General features: G+C 41.8%; 1 protein-coding gene across 1 annotated transcript in view; it reads right to left on the reverse strand.

The window, feature by feature from the left end:
* Positions 1-377: 377 nt before the first annotated feature.
* LOC114465996 (pseudouridine-metabolizing bifunctional protein C1861.05) overlaps positions 378-19,413 on the reverse strand; it is a 28,925-nt gene continuing 9,889 nt past the window's right edge. Inside the window, exons 4-19 of the mRNA XM_028451412.1 lie at positions 18,573-18,747; positions 14,843-14,954; positions 14,567-14,673; positions 13,856-13,982; positions 12,622-12,742; positions 11,631-11,716; positions 11,425-11,555; positions 11,305-11,364; positions 9,635-9,698; positions 9,440-9,534; positions 9,023-9,151; positions 8,838-8,952; positions 4,401-4,538; positions 2,556-2,722; positions 2,398-2,480; positions 378-650 (exon numbers count right to left, since the gene is read on the reverse strand). Coding sequence (XP_028307213.1) covers positions 449-650; positions 2,398-2,480; positions 2,556-2,722; positions 4,401-4,538; positions 8,838-8,952; positions 9,023-9,151; positions 9,440-9,534; positions 9,635-9,698; positions 11,305-11,364; positions 11,425-11,555; positions 11,631-11,716; positions 12,622-12,742; positions 13,856-13,982; positions 14,567-14,673; positions 14,843-14,954; positions 18,573-18,747 — 1,912 coding nt within the window. The 3' untranslated portion in view covers positions 378-448. The remainder of the gene's footprint in view (positions 651-2,397; positions 2,481-2,555; positions 2,723-4,400; positions 4,539-8,837; positions 8,953-9,022; positions 9,152-9,439; positions 9,535-9,634; positions 9,699-11,304; positions 11,365-11,424; positions 11,556-11,630; positions 11,717-12,621; positions 12,743-13,855; positions 13,983-14,566; positions 14,674-14,842; positions 14,955-18,572; positions 18,748-19,413) is intronic.

A 19,413-nucleotide genomic window follows, 5' to 3' on the forward strand; every position in this document is an offset into this window, starting at 1 on the left:
CTCAAATAATTGTAATTACAAAAATTACAAAATTACTTTCAATTTTTCAAAAAACACTAACATTTTCCTCAAATTATTTCCCTAGATTTCCCCAAATTATATAAAAATTGGTCACAAAATCAATTAAGTGAAGATCCTACAGGAACTGTCATCTGTCACGTATTGCTTGGATATTGTCGACACCTTACATACTTTACATACTACTATACGTGGAAGTGCAAACTAGGGTCAATGAATGGTAAAATTGCTAGTTTTTTCCTATAATCTGCGGCCCACTTGAGAGTTGACTGGTGCGTATTTGGCCATAATGAGTTTGACACCCCTGCTCTAATATATCATACATGTGTTTTATTGATTAATTTCAAACTGCTCTAAGAAATTGTCCATGGGAGCTTTTCCATGAACTGAACCGGATAAAGATGTGAAACACACAAAGACAGAAGAAGGTCTATTCTGGATGGATCCATCTGAAGGTGGGTTTGGGCCATGTGTGAGCTGGAGCTCTACTGGGATCCACACAGTCAGAGGTCAGCATTGGAGAGATGGGATGAGGAGAGGACAGAGACGTCTTAGCAGACAGAAGTCCCATCCGGACGCAGCAGTCTGTGTCTTTTCCCTGGAGAATTCCTGACATCACAGCCGCAGCAAGGCTGAAACAGAGCCAGAAAGTCATGGTGACCTCCTTTCATATACATACAGTGCATCAATGCTCCACTATCCAAAACACTGTCTACATCCTAATAATCATCCTATAACACCATGTGTGTGCTTGTATATAATGAGCAGAGGTGAAAGCCGGGGTTGGGGTCAATTACCTTTTTCATCCACAATTACGTTTTCAATTATCCATGTTCAACTACAATTCAATTACAATTACAGTGGAAAGCATATTTTCCAATTTCAATTAAATTACCATTATTTCTGTCCTCAGAAAGTCAATTACAATTATGTTCTCAATTACTAAATTTCAATTACAAATAATCACAATTACTGAGCCTATAAATAAGCAAATAAAAGTATACCTTCCTCTTGTGTTAGCTTTCTGTTAGCATCTGTTATGATAACAGGTCCTAAATCAGCTGTAAAATACACTAAAGACAAACATCTATCATCTAATTTCCTATCTGTTGGTTACCTTATTAGGCTTCCTAATAAACTAAAATATAGGTTTTAATGTTTTTGCTTTGGGCATCTGAGCTTTTTTGTCAGTATACCACCATACACTTTTTTTTCTTAATGGTATAATGTGGGAAAGCTTGATATTAAACACATTTTAATAATTGTTAACTACATATGTGTAGAACTGTACATAGAGCTGTAACATGGTTCCTCAGTTTTGCGTTAAATTCTAATTGACTTTTTTTATAGAATTTTCAAGGCATATTAAATCTAAATGTTAAGTCTAAATCTAGATATTAAATCTAAATCTAAATGTTGAACCTAAATGTTTCGCACATATGCTAATTGACCCCGCCTCTTGTAACCTCAACCAATACACAAGCAGAGACACACACAGCCGCTCCCACACGCCTTTTCACCGATGACTGTCTGGGTGATATGTATGGTTGGTTCTCTCCTGGCGGCGGAGATTGAGCGCGCGGTCATGGCAGGTGTACGAGCTGCACTTCACATTACACTCCCATCACAACAGTACAACACAGTTATTAAAATGTATTTCAATGCTGTATTTTGTCAATGTTTGTTAATTTGGTAAACGGCTGGTGAAATAGAGTGCTTCTGAAGAATGTAGATAGAGGTCACATCCCATAGTAAAACATCTCACGAAATATTATGAAATAGAAGCCATATGTTCTTAGTCATGCCATTTTTGATCAATGCCCAGCCAAATTCTTGGGTTCAGGTTGGGGTTTCTAGCTATTATGTTGTTATCCACATGGTACATTTGGCATGGCACAGTACTTACAGCCTGATAATGTATTTTTAACTTTGAATTCAATTCATTGGTGTTATTTTATTTAAAAAAATAATTGTACATTTTGACAAACTGTTTATTTTTTACAGATGCCTTTGTGGAAAAAAAAATTAAGTTCAAATTGTGTAAGATTTTGTCTCTTCCTTTTTAAGTTTATACATGAGATGTTTACTGTATGCAAGGGAAATGTGGTAAGATTACATTTATTACCAACAATAAATGTGGGGGTGAAAGTAACTTTTACTTTCAGTACTATTTCATTGGAGCTACTTTTTACTTGTATTTTCATATTTTATGTTTGACATACTTGTACTTGTACAATTTCAATCAAGTAACAGTACTTCTACTTGGGTAGGATATATAGTGCTCTTTACACCGCTGGTTAATGAGTGCTAAAGCAGTTTGAGTTGGATTCTGTAAATTAGAATGAATGTAATGTGTATGATGTGAGTGTAATTTAGCACCTGTCTCCTGCTCCGGACACATTCACAGTTTCCTCGCGAGTCAGAGTCAGAGCAGGATAGTGCAGAGCACAGAGCTGTCTCATCTGTAAACACACAACTATCAATAGCACCATCAGCAGCTGCAGCATCCAACTTCTCATCATCATCATCTTGCTCACCCCTCGCCTCCTACTGGGCTGAAGGTTGACCCCGCCCTCCTTGTGCTCTCCACACAGCAGCAGACCTTTAGCTCCCAGAGTGACCAGCAGACAGTGCAGATGCTTCAGAAGGGGGCGACACAGAGCTATGGTCACATCCAGCACCTCCTCCAGGGACTCAGGTAGTTCTAAGAAAGAGAGAGACGACATTTTTGTATATATAAATAGTCTGTCCATTCATGTACAGTATGCATATCCTTTTCCCTTTTTATAACACTTATAGTTCTACATTTATTTTATTTTATTCTATTTTATTGTTTTGCACAATAATTTTTTTTCTTCTATTTTTAATATTTATTATTGTTGTGTGTACATTGTTGTATGTCACACTTGCTTTGGCAATGTAAACTCGTTTTCCCAAAAATTAATAAAAAAAAATAATTGACCCCATTGGGGTCAATTTTTTTTTTTTTTAAATTACAATTGCATCATCAATTATCCATGTTCAATTACAACTCAATTATGATTATGATGACTGGCATTTTTTTTCCAATTAAGTTAAAGTTACAATTATTATTTTCTCCTTGAAAGTAATTTGCAATTACCTTCTCAACTACTAAAGTTCAAATTCATTTAATCAGAATTACTGTGCCTTTAATAAATAACCCCATAAAACTTAATCTCATCTTGTGTTCGCTTTCTGTTTTCATCTCTTGTGATAACGGGTCAGTTCTGACCAAATTGTTTAGAACAGAATATAATAGAACTTTATTGTCTGTTCAAAAGGGCATAAATTTGTCTTTCAACACAGCTCATTAAAACTCATTCAGTAAAAACACACACAACATCATTAAAGAATAACAAATAAAAAAAGAACAGCATAAAGTACAGTGCTACCGGGTGCTATTTAGTACAGCAACTGCAGATGGAATGAGTGATTTTTGGTAGATGTTTTTATGGGCCAGTGGGGTTCTGTATCTTCTGCCTTATGGCAGCAGAGAGAAGTAGTGATGCAGAGGGTGAGTGACGTCTTCAGTGATGAGGGTTGTTTTCCTCAGCACTGATCGCCTGTACAGATCACAGAGTAGGCTCTGAGGGGTTTGGGTGATTTCACTGGCCTGGTTTACTATTCTGTTGAGTTTTGTTTAGTGTTTGAGGGTGAGAAAGTTCAACCAGGAAGATATATTGTATGTGAGGATGGATTCAGTGAGTGAAGTGTACACTAAAAATAAAATGTATGTATCTCTTGATTACCTTGTTAGGCTTCCTTATGATAATAACAATAAAATATTGGTAGTATTATTTTTGGTGTGGGCATCTTATCCTCTTTAGTATCAGTATAACCCTTGATTTAAATTTGTTTTTAAATGGTAAAGTGGTCCTCAAGAGAACTGAGAGGAAACTTGATATGAAACATATTTTAATGAGTATTAACTACATGTGTGTAAGCCATAGAACTGTAACATGATTCCCCAGGTTTGCGTTGAATTAAATTAGATTAGATTTTCCAATTCCCAATTTTTAATTACGCCATACTTGTAATTAATTATCAATTACAATTATATACACAACAAACAAATGACAACAAATACATGCAAAAAAAAAAATATATATATATATATTCAAACATATAAGAACAGACATTACACTGACATGACACACTGGTCCTTATTCTGACATGAATGTTGATAATGTAATCCTTATATTAGACACTCATATCCCTCACTGTAATAAACTCTTTGTGTGTGTGTGTGTGTGTGTGTGTGTGTGTGTGTGTGTGTGTGTGTGTGTGTGTGTGTGTGTGTGTGTGTGTGTGTGTGTGTGTGTGTGTGTGTGTGTGTGCGTGTGTGTGTGTGTGTGGTGAACCTTCAGGTGTGCTCAGGCCCAGAGCTCTGTTGATGCTGCACAGCTCAGACAGGTTAGGAGAGCAATAGGAGAGAGACTTCCAGGCATCGGAGAGGAAAGGTTTACACGCTTTGTCTGAGTCTGTGGGCTCAAACCAAACTATGGCACGTATGCACACACACACACACAGAGAGAGAGAGAATCACACATTAGAAAAGATTTCAAAAATAGAAGAAATGACAAGAAAACTGAACAAAAATTAAATAAAATAAAAATAATGAAAATGATAAATTAAAATGAAAAACTTTAAGTTGATAATTTTTTGCTGTTTATTTTTTATTATATTTCCTTTATTCTTTAAGTTAAGAATACAGTACATATCTATACTATAATTCAAGGATGGTCTGTGTGTGTGTGTGCGTGTGTGTGTGTGTGGGCCTCCATCTCCCCCGTGCGTGATCTGTCTCACAGGTGCGCGCGTCATGCACATAATCCGAAATGAAATTAAAATAAACATGTGGAAATGACCAAATTACTCCAAAATTACAGATGCACAAACTCGGAGTATTTGGAAGCTGTTGACAAAGTTTCAGGTGGAACAGGCACTGCGCCGGGGAGATATTTGCTCCACACACAAACACACACACACACACACACACACACACACACACACACAGACCATCCTTGAATGCTTATGCTCCCACATGAATGCATACTTCTGACGGGCACTATACTAATTCATATAAACTGTAAATAACTATCATTCTGCAGCAAAAGAAAATCTGTGATTTAAGGACATGTAAAAAAAAATTGATAAATGAGAAAAAGTATAAAAAAGTTAATAAATAAATAAATGTAATGCTATCAATTGGGATTCTGTGGGATTTTATGGGTAAATAATTTTTATAGATAAAAAAATAGGAATTTTAACATTTTTGTGCCGTGATTTTTACACTTTGCAGTGTAAATGACTGTATTCTTATAATTTATTGTTCATTCAGTTTAAAGTGATAAATAGTGTTTTTCCCTGTGGTTTCCAGGAGAGATAAATCGTCCTGTGGGCAAAAACGGGTAGTTTTGCAGGCCGCATCTGGCCCGTGGGCCTTGAGTTTGGCACCACTGTTTTATAGGAACTGCCAATAAGCATTTTCACACTCTGGAACTGCGCATGCGCAACCTGGGGGTCGTAGGTTGAGAGGGATAAAAACGTCAACAAGCTCGTTCATTCTGTTGATATTTCCAACGTTTGTAATTTTATTCCAGAGATCATTAGTGTTTTAATAGTGTTTATATTATTAATATTACACACAATCCGACTCGAGGTGGTGACCAGGGTTTTCCGCTGATGTCACTTTCGGCTCGATCCAAGCACTTTTAAAAACCGATGGAAGCAGCTCAGCAGCAATGTGGAAGCAAGGCAAAGCAGTCCCCTTGCTTCCACACAGGTGACCCGTGGTGCCCTAAAACACCGACTACCTGGGTCTCAAGCGGGTGGAATTTGGACTCTACCTGCGAATGATGCACATATCTGAGCACTTATGTAAAACCGATGGGAGAAGCAGTATTAAAGCAACAGACCTCCTGTATTTTCTCTATTTACCTTTATTGTTGGCAGTTTTTTGTTTTGTTTTGACTTTTGTAGTTCTTTTAACAACTGTAAAGTGTTTTTGACTCTTGAAAAGTGCTTATAAATAAAGACGTATTATTATTATTGATGGGACAAGCAAGATTTCCGAGTTTGAAAAAGACGGCATGAGTTCTCACTTTGAAAAGGTAAATTTACGAGGTACACCATTCACTAGCCAGGTCCATGATTATTTTTATTAAACTATTATTTTAATTAATTTACAAATGTTACGGCCGGTGCGGCACATCAGCAATCAGGTGGAGAGGGAGGAGGAGCTGTATAAAGGGCTGACAGGACCAGAAGGAGAGAGGCACAATTTTTGACCAGCAGCAGATGTGGGGAGAGTTTCTTCAGCTCCCCATTCAACATTCTGTGAGTTTGTTATTTTAGTTTGGGCTGGAGATTTATGCACATTTTGAGGCTAATGCTCAAAACATGCTAACGCTAGTTGGCTAGCGTTAGCATGCCAACTGATGCAGCGAACAGGATCTCTGGGGCCGGAGTGGCACATTCGCACCCGCTCACTGTATCAGAACATGACGTGAGGAGGACTCTGAAAAAGGTAAACACCAGGAAGGCTGCTGGGCCACATGGTATTTCTGGCAGAGTGCTGAAGTCCTGTGCCAACCTGTTTGCTCCAGTGTTTAGCACCATCTTCAACATCTCCCTGAGTCAGTCTGTGGTCCCCACATGCCTGAAAAAGCCATTATTGTCCCAGTACTGAAGAATGGCTCTCCAGCTTGCCTCATTGACTATCGCCCAGTAGCACTCACCTCAGAGGTGCTGATGTGCTTTGAGAGACTGATCAAGATGAAAATCTGCTCCTCTGGTTCCATAGTTCACATACAGATGGAATAGATCCACAGATGATGCTGTCTCCAAGGTACTACATACCACCCTCACCCATCTGGACAGAAGGAAGGGGGACTATATGAGACTGGTGTTCATTGATTTTAGTTCAGCTTTCAACACCATAGTCCCCACCAACCTCTATTCCAAGCTGATCAACCTCGGACTTAACACCTCCTTGTGTGCTTGGATCCTGGACTTCCTAACGAACAGATCCCAGGTGGTTAGATTGGGAAGACACCTCAAGCCCCTGCACCCTCGACATTGGAGCACCACAGGGCTGTGTTATCAAGCGCCTGCTCTTCACCCTGTATACACTACATATATATATATACTGTGTGGCCACATGCAGCTCCAACATCGTCATAAAATTTGCAGTTGTTGGTCGCATCAGCAACAATGTTGAGTAGGCCTATACAGGGGAGGTTGCAAACCTGTCACAGTGGTGCCAGGACAACAACCTGCTCCTGAACGTCACTAGACGACAGCAGAGGGATTACACCCCACTGAGGATTGACGGGACGCCGGTGTACACGGTGTGCAGCTTCAAGTACCTGGGGTGCACATCTTGGAGGATTTAACATGGACAACCCTCTTAGACAGTCAGGTGAAAAGGGCGAGGCAGCGCCTCTATCACCTCAGCTGAGGAAATTCAAAGTCTCTGTGAGGTCCAGAAGAGTTTTTATTCCGGAGCGGTGGAGAGTGTGCTGACTGGAAACATCACCTAGTGGTACGGGAACAGCACTGTACGTGACCGGAGAGCCCTGCAGAGGGTGCTCAAGTCAGCAGAGCGCACCATGGGTACAACACTCCCCACCCCCCAGGACATCTTCACAAGTAGGAGCACAGATGGGCAAAGAGGATCATGAGTGATCCCCACCACCTGGGTAATGGACTGTTTACATTTCAACCCTCTGGCAGGCGCCTCCGACACATCAAGGCAAACACAGAAAGACTCAGGATTGTTAACTCCAATCTCCTCAGTTAAAAAAAAAAACATAAATCTGCACATTGCACTTTGACACCTCTGGACACTGTTTACATTTTTCTATATTTTTTATATTATGTACAATCAATAATTGTTTTTAAACTATTTTACATTGCTATTTAACTGGACCCTGGTCACTCTGAACTTTGCACATTTTACACTTTGACACTGTGCTGTTTACAGTATTCTATTCTGTGTTTTATGTTTGTGCATTCATATAACTCTTTTTATTTTTGCATTGTTATATTTTTGTATTTATTTTATTTGTTACAGTCTTTTACATTTCACTGCACATCTGTATGAGCATGTGACAAATAAAAATCTTGAATCTTGATAGTCCTGTTTTCGTGTTTGTGTAAGTTTAGTTTTTTGTAACTTTTTGGACTTTAGAGGGTGGACGCTGGGTCGATGGCCCTGTATAGGGTTGGCCCAGTCTCCTCCCTACTTTTGTTTAATTTGGCCAGGATCTCCAGTCCCTTTAACTTCATTCTGTTGCTACTTTTAAGAACTTTTTGTTAATAAATATTTTTGAAAACCTAAGTTTTTTTTTTTACTGTCTTTTATGTTGCGGCCCCTCAACCCTTTTGGTCAAACATCCTGGAGGAGGCCGTGAGAACAAATTTGAAGGAAGTGCATAAGATGGACAGGCTGATAAGTGACACAGCACTGTTTAGCTGATTGGTCATTGTTGAAAAGCCAGGAAAAATCTGAATTTTTAGCTTTAGCTGCTAACTCGGCATTTCTACCTTGGAAACGGAGTGATGATCTTAATGTCTTCAGCTCATTTTACAAGTTAAAGACACTAAATCCCAAAGTTTTAGATTCTGTCCACTCAACAGGTCTTTGTCAATGTGACTAAAACATCTTAAATTTGGAGCCAAATAAGTCAGAAAGTGTCTTTGTTTTGCAGGAGTTTTAAAAGGCTGTCAATGTCAATGGACCATGTTAGGAAGGACAGACGACTGTTGACCTGTTCCTTCTCAAACGTTCTCACCGTTCAGCTTGTGCTGAGCAGCCAGGCTGCAGATGTAGTTGATGGTGGAACTGGGAATGTTCCCATCCACACACAGCAGAGTGGCCGAGGACAGGTCCTCCTCAAACTGGGACACCTGGGACACCGAAGCAGAGCGAGACGCTGAGGATGCTGAAGGACGAGCTGAGAGCTGCCACAGGACTCACCCACTGTGGGCTGATGCACTGGTGCACGTCCATGTCTCCCAGTCCCAGACTCAGCTCCCCACTCTCACTGATCACTGCACAGTAGGTGGCAGTGCTGCGGCCGTCCAACCTCGCCACGCCTCGAGTGTCCTTCATGCACACACACACAAACAGACACGCACACACTAATATTACTTAATGAAAATTACACAGCTGTAACACATGCAAACTGTAACTTTATGGAAAGCTGAAAAAAATGTAAGTTTGGCATTAAGTCCACTCATTATTTAAATACAAAAGCTATAAAATAATATATAAATATATGCTATTCTCTCTCTCTCTCACACACACACACACACACACACACACACACATACACACACACACACACACACACAGTGTTGTTGATAAATAGATAAATAAATAAATAAATCTTACCATATGGCTGCAGTAGTTAAGCACTGATTGGCTGTGTGAGTCTGCTCCCATGGCAGAGATGAACAGAGGTGTGTGTCCTAGTTTGGTCAGAGAGTCTGAGAGAGGAGAGCAGAAACACACATCATCATGTGACCAACACACACACACACACACACACACATACACACACACACACACACACACACACACACTCACCTGCAATGTTCCTACCCACTCCTCCAAATGACTGAAACACACTCCCAGGGTTGGTCTGTCCAAACTGTAAAAACACATCATTCACTTCATCAGTCATCAGGTAACATGGACACCAGTTTGAGCATAACACCAGTGAAGATGGGGGACACAAAGGATTGTCCATCCTTCAGTCAATCATCCTGGTCTTTATAATGGTTACACTGACTCATCATACATGTTTATACTGATTTGTACTGGTTTTGCTTGTTTGTACTCAAATATACTGGCTATGCTGGTAATGCTGGTTTATTCTGGTTTGTACTGGTTATACTGGTTTGCACTTGGTTTTATTGGTTACACTGGTTTGTATTTGGTTAGTTTGTATTTGTTTGTATTGGTTTGTACTGGTATTTCTCAGTAATTAATTAATGAATCTTTATGATGTACGTGATGACCAGTGTTGGGTAATTCATTACTAGTTACTCGTTACTTCTGTAAATTGTAGTGAGATTATTTTACTAGTTACTACCTTTTAATAGTAACTTCATTACTTATTATTTTTACTTTGCCTTCTCTTCATTTGCCATTTAGACACATGAACATCATAGTCATGAGATCACTTAGTCTGTCTACATAGTGTTCATGGATTGATTGATTATTGATTGATTATTATACTTTATTGATGCCACAACAGGGAAATTATCTTGTTACAGCAGCAAACAGATACAAATAAAAAATTAAAAATACAGTAAGTACCAAGTAAATATTCATAAATATAAATATGTGGTAAGTGGAGGCCTTGCATACAGTATTACAATACAAAAAGACTGAACAGTGTGAGTGGAAAGACTCAAAACAACGCGTTCAGGTTGTGCTGCTCTTGTTCGGTTTAATAACAGTGTGAATGAACCACCTATTTACTGTATACATGTAAACACAATATGCTAATGCTAATGATAATTGGCACTTTCCTAAACCAATAGAGTGGCTCTTTTATTAGGTAGCGTTCTATTGGCTGATGAGGGTGTCCATCAAACGACTCAGTAATTCAAAACGTGCATGTTAACGGGTTGGATTAACGGAGATACACTGAAATCTGTTGAGTTTCAACTGATGAGTTTCCATCTACACATGAAGTCACCTCCTCCCTGCCCTACCTCATTATATCAGTCATTCTGCAGATTTTTATGTTGATTTTTACAGTAACCAGGCTGCTGCTGTGTTCTCTCTCTCTGTCAGCTCGGACACCTGGAAACACGTTGCAACCGCCCTGTGTTTGAAAAGCTGTAGTGCGCACGTGCCTCAGTGTATCTATTTTGCCCACAATTTCTGAAGGTTGTTTTTCAACATTTGGTTCACAGTGATGTCCAGTCGCTGTGCCAGTTTATTCATCCAGCCACTGGGCAGCCACTATTATTAAACTGTCAAATACGCCGGAAAATGCGGGTAATGCAGGACAGCACGTTCCTATAGTCTAGTAAAGTTGTTTCTTTACCAGTATTTTATTGTAATACGTTACGCCAACAGTGGTGATGACAATGTCAGAAGGTTGTTGTTGTATTTGTTATTTCAGGCTTCAGTGAGTCATAATGAGGCTGATGAACAGCACTCAGCAACGCTCAGCACTGCAGTCAGACGTGTGTGTGTGTATCGGTAAACACTGTAAGCATGTTGGTGGGAGTGAAACGAACCTGGAGAGGTTTGGCTTTCCCTTTAGCAATAAAGTCAACGTTGATTCCACCGACCACAACCTAAAGAAAGAGAGTTGTTGATAAAACATCTCAGCCATGAGTACTGCTCCTCATACTCACCACATCTGATTTGGTGCTGGTCGATGGTGGTCCAGGGTCTGAGTGCCTCAGCGCTCTCCTCCTCACCTCCTCTGAAAGAGCACATGCAATCTGACTGCCTACCTTAGCATTGTTAAGAATCAGAGCAATGTCTGTGCAGCAGTTAAGGAGTGTTTGTTGGGTTCAGTACCAGATCTTCATCCTATTCTAACATGTGAGGAGGATACTGGCTTGAAGAGACTGTCCTCCACTCAGCTCGTTCACCCTCTGCAGGATAAATGGCGTCACATCTTTTCCTGAGATGCCCCCAGATCTGCAGAGAGCAGAGTACATGTCTCTGCCATCAACTTTTAACCTTAGGATCCTCAAAACTAGTAAGCGAGCACAACCAATGAATCCTATTATTTATACCAGATGTTCTCAAACGTTTTAGGCTCAAGTTCCGCCTTTGTCCGTCTACAACATTTGGCTTAAAAACTATTTAAAAACAACTATAGAGCATAATGATGGAACGAGCGAGTGATCTTTTAAAGAATCTCATTTTGAAAATAAGTGGTAAGAAACAGTATTTAATGCAGTGGTTCTAAACCTTTTTTGGATCGTGACCATTTAGATATCAAAAATTTCTGACAACCCCAAAGACATTTTTTTCTAGTTTTTGATCATGTTTGAGCTCAGGTATATATGTATTTTTTTTTACTGCATTTTATTTGAACTAGATTCATATTTCACAAAGTGAAGGTATAGAAATACAGTTTGTTTTAAGATTGTGTGTGGGTTTTAATTAGAAAAAAGAATACAAAATTTCAAAAATCTTTTTACATTTATCAGAAATTTCAGGCAACCCCATCTAAACTCCAGGAAACACTACAATGGGGTCCTGACCCCAAGGTTGAAAAACACTGATTTAGTGGCTCCTGAATAGATGTATTTCTATAGTTTTTATTATTTCCAGTCATCGTACACCTGGTGTGGGGACCGAGACTGAAACTTTATTTGTTTACTTACCCACCCTCAATCATGTAAGTACCCCCTGTAGTGCCATTGCGTACCCCTGGGGTACACGTACCACCATTTGAGAAACGCTGATTAAAACATCTACGTTTAATGTAGCATCGCTATACAGAAAAAGTGACAGTTTTCTCATATTAACAGTATCTGTGTGTGTGTGAGTGACTTCAGCCATTTAAATGGATAGATCTTAAATAATGTGTGTACCTGGCCTCGGTCAGTGCTGTCTGAATAGCGCCTTCGATCTGGTGACCTGCTGCTGCGTGTTGTTCAGGGATTGGGACGGCCAGCAGGAGTCCTCTCTGCACACCCACAGACAAACTACTGACTGGGACACACACAGACCAAGGTTGATCAAAGCACGGACATGAAAGTCAAGTTTGGACAAATTCAGGATTTATATATCTGTGACACACTGATAGAGATAGGGTTCTTATCAGCGCTGTTGAGTTAGTAACTCTAGCTCCATTAGTGTTGTGTTCAAGACCACACTATCCGAGACCAAGACTGCCCGAGACCAGAATGCACCGAGACCAAGACAAGACCAAGACTTTCGGGAGCCGAGACCGAGTCAAGACCAAGACCGAGACAAGCGAGACCGAGACCAAGACCAAGACCATAAACATTTTTTTTTCAATTTAAAAAAATATTCTCTCTTAATTTTAGTTTATTTTAAATACATTTGACGGACAAAAAAGGTGCCTGCAAAAAATTAACTAAAATATTAAAACTGCTACTGATAAATTCACAATTATTCTCCATATTTGATATACGAGATTTTTTTGTCAGCTGAATGTACAGCAAGTGTTTAAAAGCATTTCTGCCAGAAATAATGATTCTCGATTCTGATTCTTTGAGTTGTGGCAGGTCAACAGGTCACAGAGTTCACAAGATAATTTTTTAGTTTGAAAAAGCCTTTACACAGGTTATTTTTATTAATTCACTTAGTTGATATAGTTTAATTTGGTTTGCTGTAATATAACTAGGATATTCAATTAACAAAGGTTTCCAGCTGTAACTGTAAAAGTGAAACTTCTGAAATAAAACTACAAACAAGTTGTCATCAGTCTAAAAAACAAAGAGCTACAGTAGATGTGAAGTAAATAAACAAACTCAAACCCTGGAACAGTCATGTGACAAATCAATCAATAGTTCTTGTTGAGAGAAGATTATTATTATTCTGGATACAATGGAAAAAGAAAGTATAAAAAATAATTATATTGTGAACCTGTTCATATTGTAGGGAAGACATTATACATAAATTTAATTGGAGTCTAAAGACACAAAAAAACACCACTTTAAAAAGATAATAGGCAGTAACAAAGATTAAAAAACAAAACAAAAAAGACTTTAGCTTTACTTCACAAAATTTGACCCTCAGAGAATGTTAAATAATCTGGCCTGACCTAATAACAGGGTTAGAATGTAATCCTGAACGTACGGATGAGTTTTGCTGCTTCCTGTGGGTCACAGACGTTGCACGGGGAGAGAAAGCCACTATGAGGAGAGAAGAAGGCTGGAAAGCTTTTAGATGAGCCGTAGGTGGCGACGCAAACACCTTGAGTCTCCTTCAAAACAAAACAACACAGAGAAAGAACAGTGAAGGCTACAAACCCCAGTTTATTTACAAATAACCCAGTTTATATCTAATAATCCCAGGTTAAATTATATAATACCAGTTACAATCCAATAATCCAGGTTTGAATTCAATAAACCCATTTTAAATCCAATAATCCCAGTTTATATTCAATAAATCCAGTTTCAAAGTTCCCAGTTTAAATCTAAGAATCACAGTTTTTATACATTGTTCTCAGATTATTATCAATGCTCCCATGTTATGTACAATAATCATTTTGTCTACAAAAATCCCAGTTTAACTTTAATAATCACAGATTGAATTGTATAATCCTAGTTTAAATTCAATAATCTAAAAAGCAATTTAATGATCTCAGTTTGAAAGAATAATCCCAGTTTAAATCCAAGAATCCCAGTTTAAAACAAAACTCTGACTTTAATGTCAGAATAAAAAATCTTTCTCTCAGAAACAATTTCCAGATGGCTCTAAGCCTCTTTCATATCCAGATATATTTTAATCAATATAATATAATTGAATAGTTGTGCTAATGATGTGAACTTTGGTGCATTTCCTTACCAGGTACTCCAGTGTGCGTCCGATGTCCAAGATGGATTTGACTCCAGCAGAAACTACAGCCACTGGAGTTCTACTGAGCTCTACCAGATCTGCACTCACATCCAGACCTGGACACACACACATAATGATGATGATGATGATGATGTTGACAATGGTGGTAATGATGAGGATGATGATGGTGATGAAGATGATGATTGTAATGATGATGATGAGGATGATGATGATGATGATGATGATGATGATGATGGTGATGATGATGTTGATGATGACGCTTACTCTTCTCTCCGTCTCTGTGAACTCCTCCAATGCCCCCGGTCACAAACACTTTGATTCCGGCCTTGTGAGCAGCAATCATGGTGGCCGACACCGTAGTTCCTCCACTGAGACGCTGAGAAAACACACACACACACAAACACACAGAACAGAGAAACACACACAAAGAGACACGCACACACAAGCATACACTAACTGAAGTATAGGTTATTTGCATAGCCCTACTTTGAGTAATATGAGTGAGATGTCACTATGAGATATACAACTCATATCTCAGAAGCCCAATCTCATTACGCAGTCCTGATTAGCTGGTGAAAAGTATTAATCCGCTGCAGGTAGTCCATCCTACTACAAGTAGAGGGGGCGGAGAATAGAAGAATACAGTGCCATTCAAATAAGCAAACCTCTTCTCACTCACCCAGCAAGAAGGGTTGTCTGGTGAGACATCTCACTCATATTACTCAGAGAACCGGGGTTATGCAAATAACCTATAGTTCTCTTTCATAACATTTGTTTTCGATGTCTCACTATGGGATAGGGTTGCAAACAAGCTTATCACACGTTACACCTGCCCGCTATGCAAGCACTTTTCCGATCAGGACAGGAGAACCACCCATGCCACGCACGGAACGAAGCCGTCCAGCCAGTAAAACCAGACAAAAGTGAGGGGCGAAGGCCAACTCGCCGCAGCGCAAGTGTCCTGAACAGACACTCCTCTGAACAAGGACCAGGATGTGGCTAAACCCTGAGTCGAATGTGCACGCAAGCCAACAGGCGGCTGCAGACCCTGACTCGTACAAATCAAAGCAATCGCTTCCAACACCCTGTGTGACATACATTGCTTAGTAACAGGCTTCCTTTTATGGGTGGAGCCCAGGAGCTGATGCCAAAGCCAATAACAACACTGCCTTCAGGGACACAAACTTCAAGTTTACACGTTCCATCGGTTCAAAAGGAGCACGTTTAAGTCCCTTCAGGACCACAGCCACGGTGGCATCAGTGGCCTGGACACCGGGAGGAGTCTGCGTGCTCCTTTCATAAAACGAACAATCAGCGGTTGCTGACTCGCAGTTTTAATCCCAAAGCCCATGTGACAGGCAGCAATAGCTGCCAGATACACTTTCACCATGGAGACAGCCTTCCATTTGTCAATCAGCTCCTGCAGAAATGACAAAATCACTCCCATGAACACTGAAAGGGGGTGTCCTGTCTGGTGACACCAGCCCTCAAACAACCTCCACTTACAGTTGTACAGAGATATAGTGGAGGAAGCCCGACCACTCTGTATGGTGGATATCACACACTGTGAGAGTCCCACAGCTGACAGACTGTGCCACTCGGGGCCAAGAACAGGTCCACTTTGGCTCGTGCGTAACAGGCTCAGATCTGCGAGCTTGTCTGCTTTCCCTGAGGGACAGCGTGAGGGCGGAGACCCCACTGTCCCTTCAGCGGGAACAGCGGGCGTCGCCGCCGCGCTGCTTATGGCAATTCTGCTTTTTGTTGATTTTATATTTGCGAGGGGGGCCCTCAGGTGCACACTTGGCAGCAGGACAAACGGAGCTGGAGTAAAGGGAACATCCAGCTGCGTCACCGGGGAAGATGAAAGGAGCACATCAGGTTGCTCTCTTCTTCTTTCTGGCCTGGTTGTGTTGCACGGGCGGAGCCGGTGGGGTGCCAGCCAAATGCCTTCTTAGGCCATCCAAAGAAACCGCGACCTGACGGTTGGGCAGGCCGGGGTGCAGACAGTTTGGGGGTCTTAAACTGTGTGCCCTGAGGAGCCTCGAATGCTTTGCGGCGAGCAGGTGGAAACAGGATCGGGAACTTCCTGGGTAGGCAGAGGAGGAGAGCCTCGTCATCCTTCTTTTTGGCCTCGCAGCGTAGAGGCGCGGAGCCGAAGATTCCCTCTGGAACGATGAGCATGTCCAGGATGTCGCTCCTGTTGTTCTCCAAAAGGTTTGCCAGGTCAAGCCAGCGGGCCCGCTCCTGGAAGACCATGGTCCCTATTGCTCTCCCAGTGGCCTGGACCATACAGCGTTGGGTACGGAGGCACAGGTCGGTGACCACCGACATCTCCTCCCCCTGGCTGGATCTGGAGCCACCTGGTATGCTGTGAAGAGCAACAACACGTTGAGTGCTCTCGTCCAGAGCGCCGCAGCCTTGTAGGAGCGCTCCGTCAGGGCTGACTGTAATCGGTCGGACGTGGCAGAGGCTCAGTTTCCGGCGGGACACAACAGATGGTCGCGGGAGCAGGTGTGCTGCAACCAGCGGTTCCACCAGCGGCAAGCGGCGCAAGCCCAGGCTCTCCATAGCCTCACAGTTGAGGGACGAAGCGCCCGACACGAGCTCCTGCTTCTGAACAACCCATCCTTCCAGAAACATGCCACCTCATCCAGCAGCTCCGGGAAGACAGGGTGCAGCTGCTCTACTGGACCCCTGGTTGCGAGGAACCGCTTCCCCTTGTAACTGGACCTGGTGATCTCGGTCACGACGGCAAACTAGGGGATGGCCAATCGGGCAGCGACGCATCTGCACACATCACCAGCATGTTCCGAGCCAGGGAGAGGAGCTGTGTATGCTTCCCTCAGCTCCCTCCATGGAGGTGACAGAGGCAAACGGGCTTTGTAGCCTGAACCGGGGTGGCGAAAATGTCATCCTCTTTTTTGTCAGTTCAGAGTTCAGAGGTGACGTCATTGTAGTCTCCACAGTCCATGTCCAAAGTGTCCCCCTGGGTGGAGGAATAAAGGTGAGGTCAGACTGGGAACCCTAGCTGGAAACGAGTCCAACCGCAGGCTCCACATATATCTCCATCTTCATCTCTGCCGCAACTGCCTTGGAGCTGTGAGGGTGAAGCTGACAAGCTGATTTGGCACGCCAGCCACCTACGGAGGCTCTTCACCGTAAAGACGGCGCAGTGGCGGCAGGAACCGGGGATGTTCAGGGCCTGCTGGGCGTGTTCCAGCTCGAGGCACCCTGAGCAGACCTGATGTGCGTCTCAGCTTTTGTTCTCACACCTGCAGAAGCAAGCCTCTGAGCCTCCAGACCCCCTGGTGTGCGGGGCCTTGTCCTCCATCTTCTCCTCTGTGCTGGTGTACGAGCAGGAAGAAGTTTTTAGCTAGCGCTGGCACATAGCTGCTAGCTGCTAAGCTAATCAAGGACCAACACCCAGCGCCTGGGGTGGTAAGGGCAATGTCGTAACCGAGCCGCTAACTGGTGTGTCAGCGGTAGGCCCTCGACGGCCGTGCAGGGCGTCGAAGCAATGTTACAAAGAGCGTGGAGAGCAGGGAGAACACTGATCAACCTGGTATGGTCGAAAGCATCAACACCAGCGTCCGGCGATGGAATCCAGAAAAGGGTCCACCTGTGGACGGTTAAGCTGCTGCAACGCAAGATAGCTCTGAGTGAGAAGAGGTTTTGAATGGTGCCCAATTCTCTGCCTCTCTACTGGGACTACCTGTAGCGAATGAATACATTTCACCAGCCAGTCAGGATTGGCGTAATGAGATTGGGCTTCTGAGATATGACACGGAGGGGTATATCCCATAGTGAGAAGACAACATATTTTACTACATGGTCAAAGTGGTCAGAGTGATCTTATCATATTTAAACCTTACTTCCAACTAAACTTGACTAAACATATCATATAAGTTAACTTCAGTGGCATCTTCCCTCCGTTGATCATATTGTAGTATGAAGTGAACCCATGTAAGTTCTGCCTGTGGTCATGTGGTCTCACCTGGCTGATGGCATACGGCAGGTCTCTGGTGGAAACTTTCAGTGTGTCTTTGCTCTGTGCCAGATGTTGGAGCTCCTCCGCTGTCAGTCCCACTCTCAGCTCACCATCCAGCACCGCCACTGTTGCTGGAGTGACTCCTTCAGCTCGGACCACATCCTCCACTCGCTGAGCTGTGCTACACACCATCGTCATTATTTTTTTAATTTCCATGCCTTTTTACCACGTAGTTTTTTGAAATTACCAAAATGTGTTTCAACTTAGTTTTTAAAATAAATGTATTGGGTGCTGCTCTCCCTATTTCATTTTTTCCCTATGCATACTGAGGTAAAACCATTGAGAAAACTGTTGCAGTGATGGGCAGAGTTCTGGCAGTTATCAGGAGATTTGCTAAGTTTTTTACCACAATACATATCTCATATTGTTCAAACACAAGTTCTTGCTCACATAGATTACTGTCCAGCAGTGTGGTCAAGTACATCTAATAAGGAATTAGACAAATTACAGCTTGTCCAGAATAGACTTGCCCTGAACTGTAACAAGAGACATTATCAATATGCACATAACCTTAGGCTGGTATTGGTTAAAGGTGCAGTCCGCAACTCTCAAATCCCTCTCTCCCCCTCACTCCCCGCTGCTCTCTTGCCCTGCAAACTACTAGTTTCATGTAAAGCTGTCCTTACATAGTGACAGCTTTAGCAAATGTGACAAAAAGTCACTTTCATAAAAGTTGCAAACTGCACCTTTAAAGATGGGACTGTTATTTTGTTGCTCTGTTTTGAAACATTTTACCGTCATTTGTCATATTGTAAGGATAGGCATGACTTTAACACCAGGCATGCAT

This window comes from Gouania willdenowi, chromosome 6, assembly GCF_900634775.1.
Source record: "Gouania willdenowi chromosome 6, fGouWil2.1, whole genome shotgun sequence".
Lineage (NCBI taxonomy): Eukaryota > Metazoa > Chordata > Actinopteri > Blenniiformes > Gobiesocidae > Gouania > Gouania willdenowi.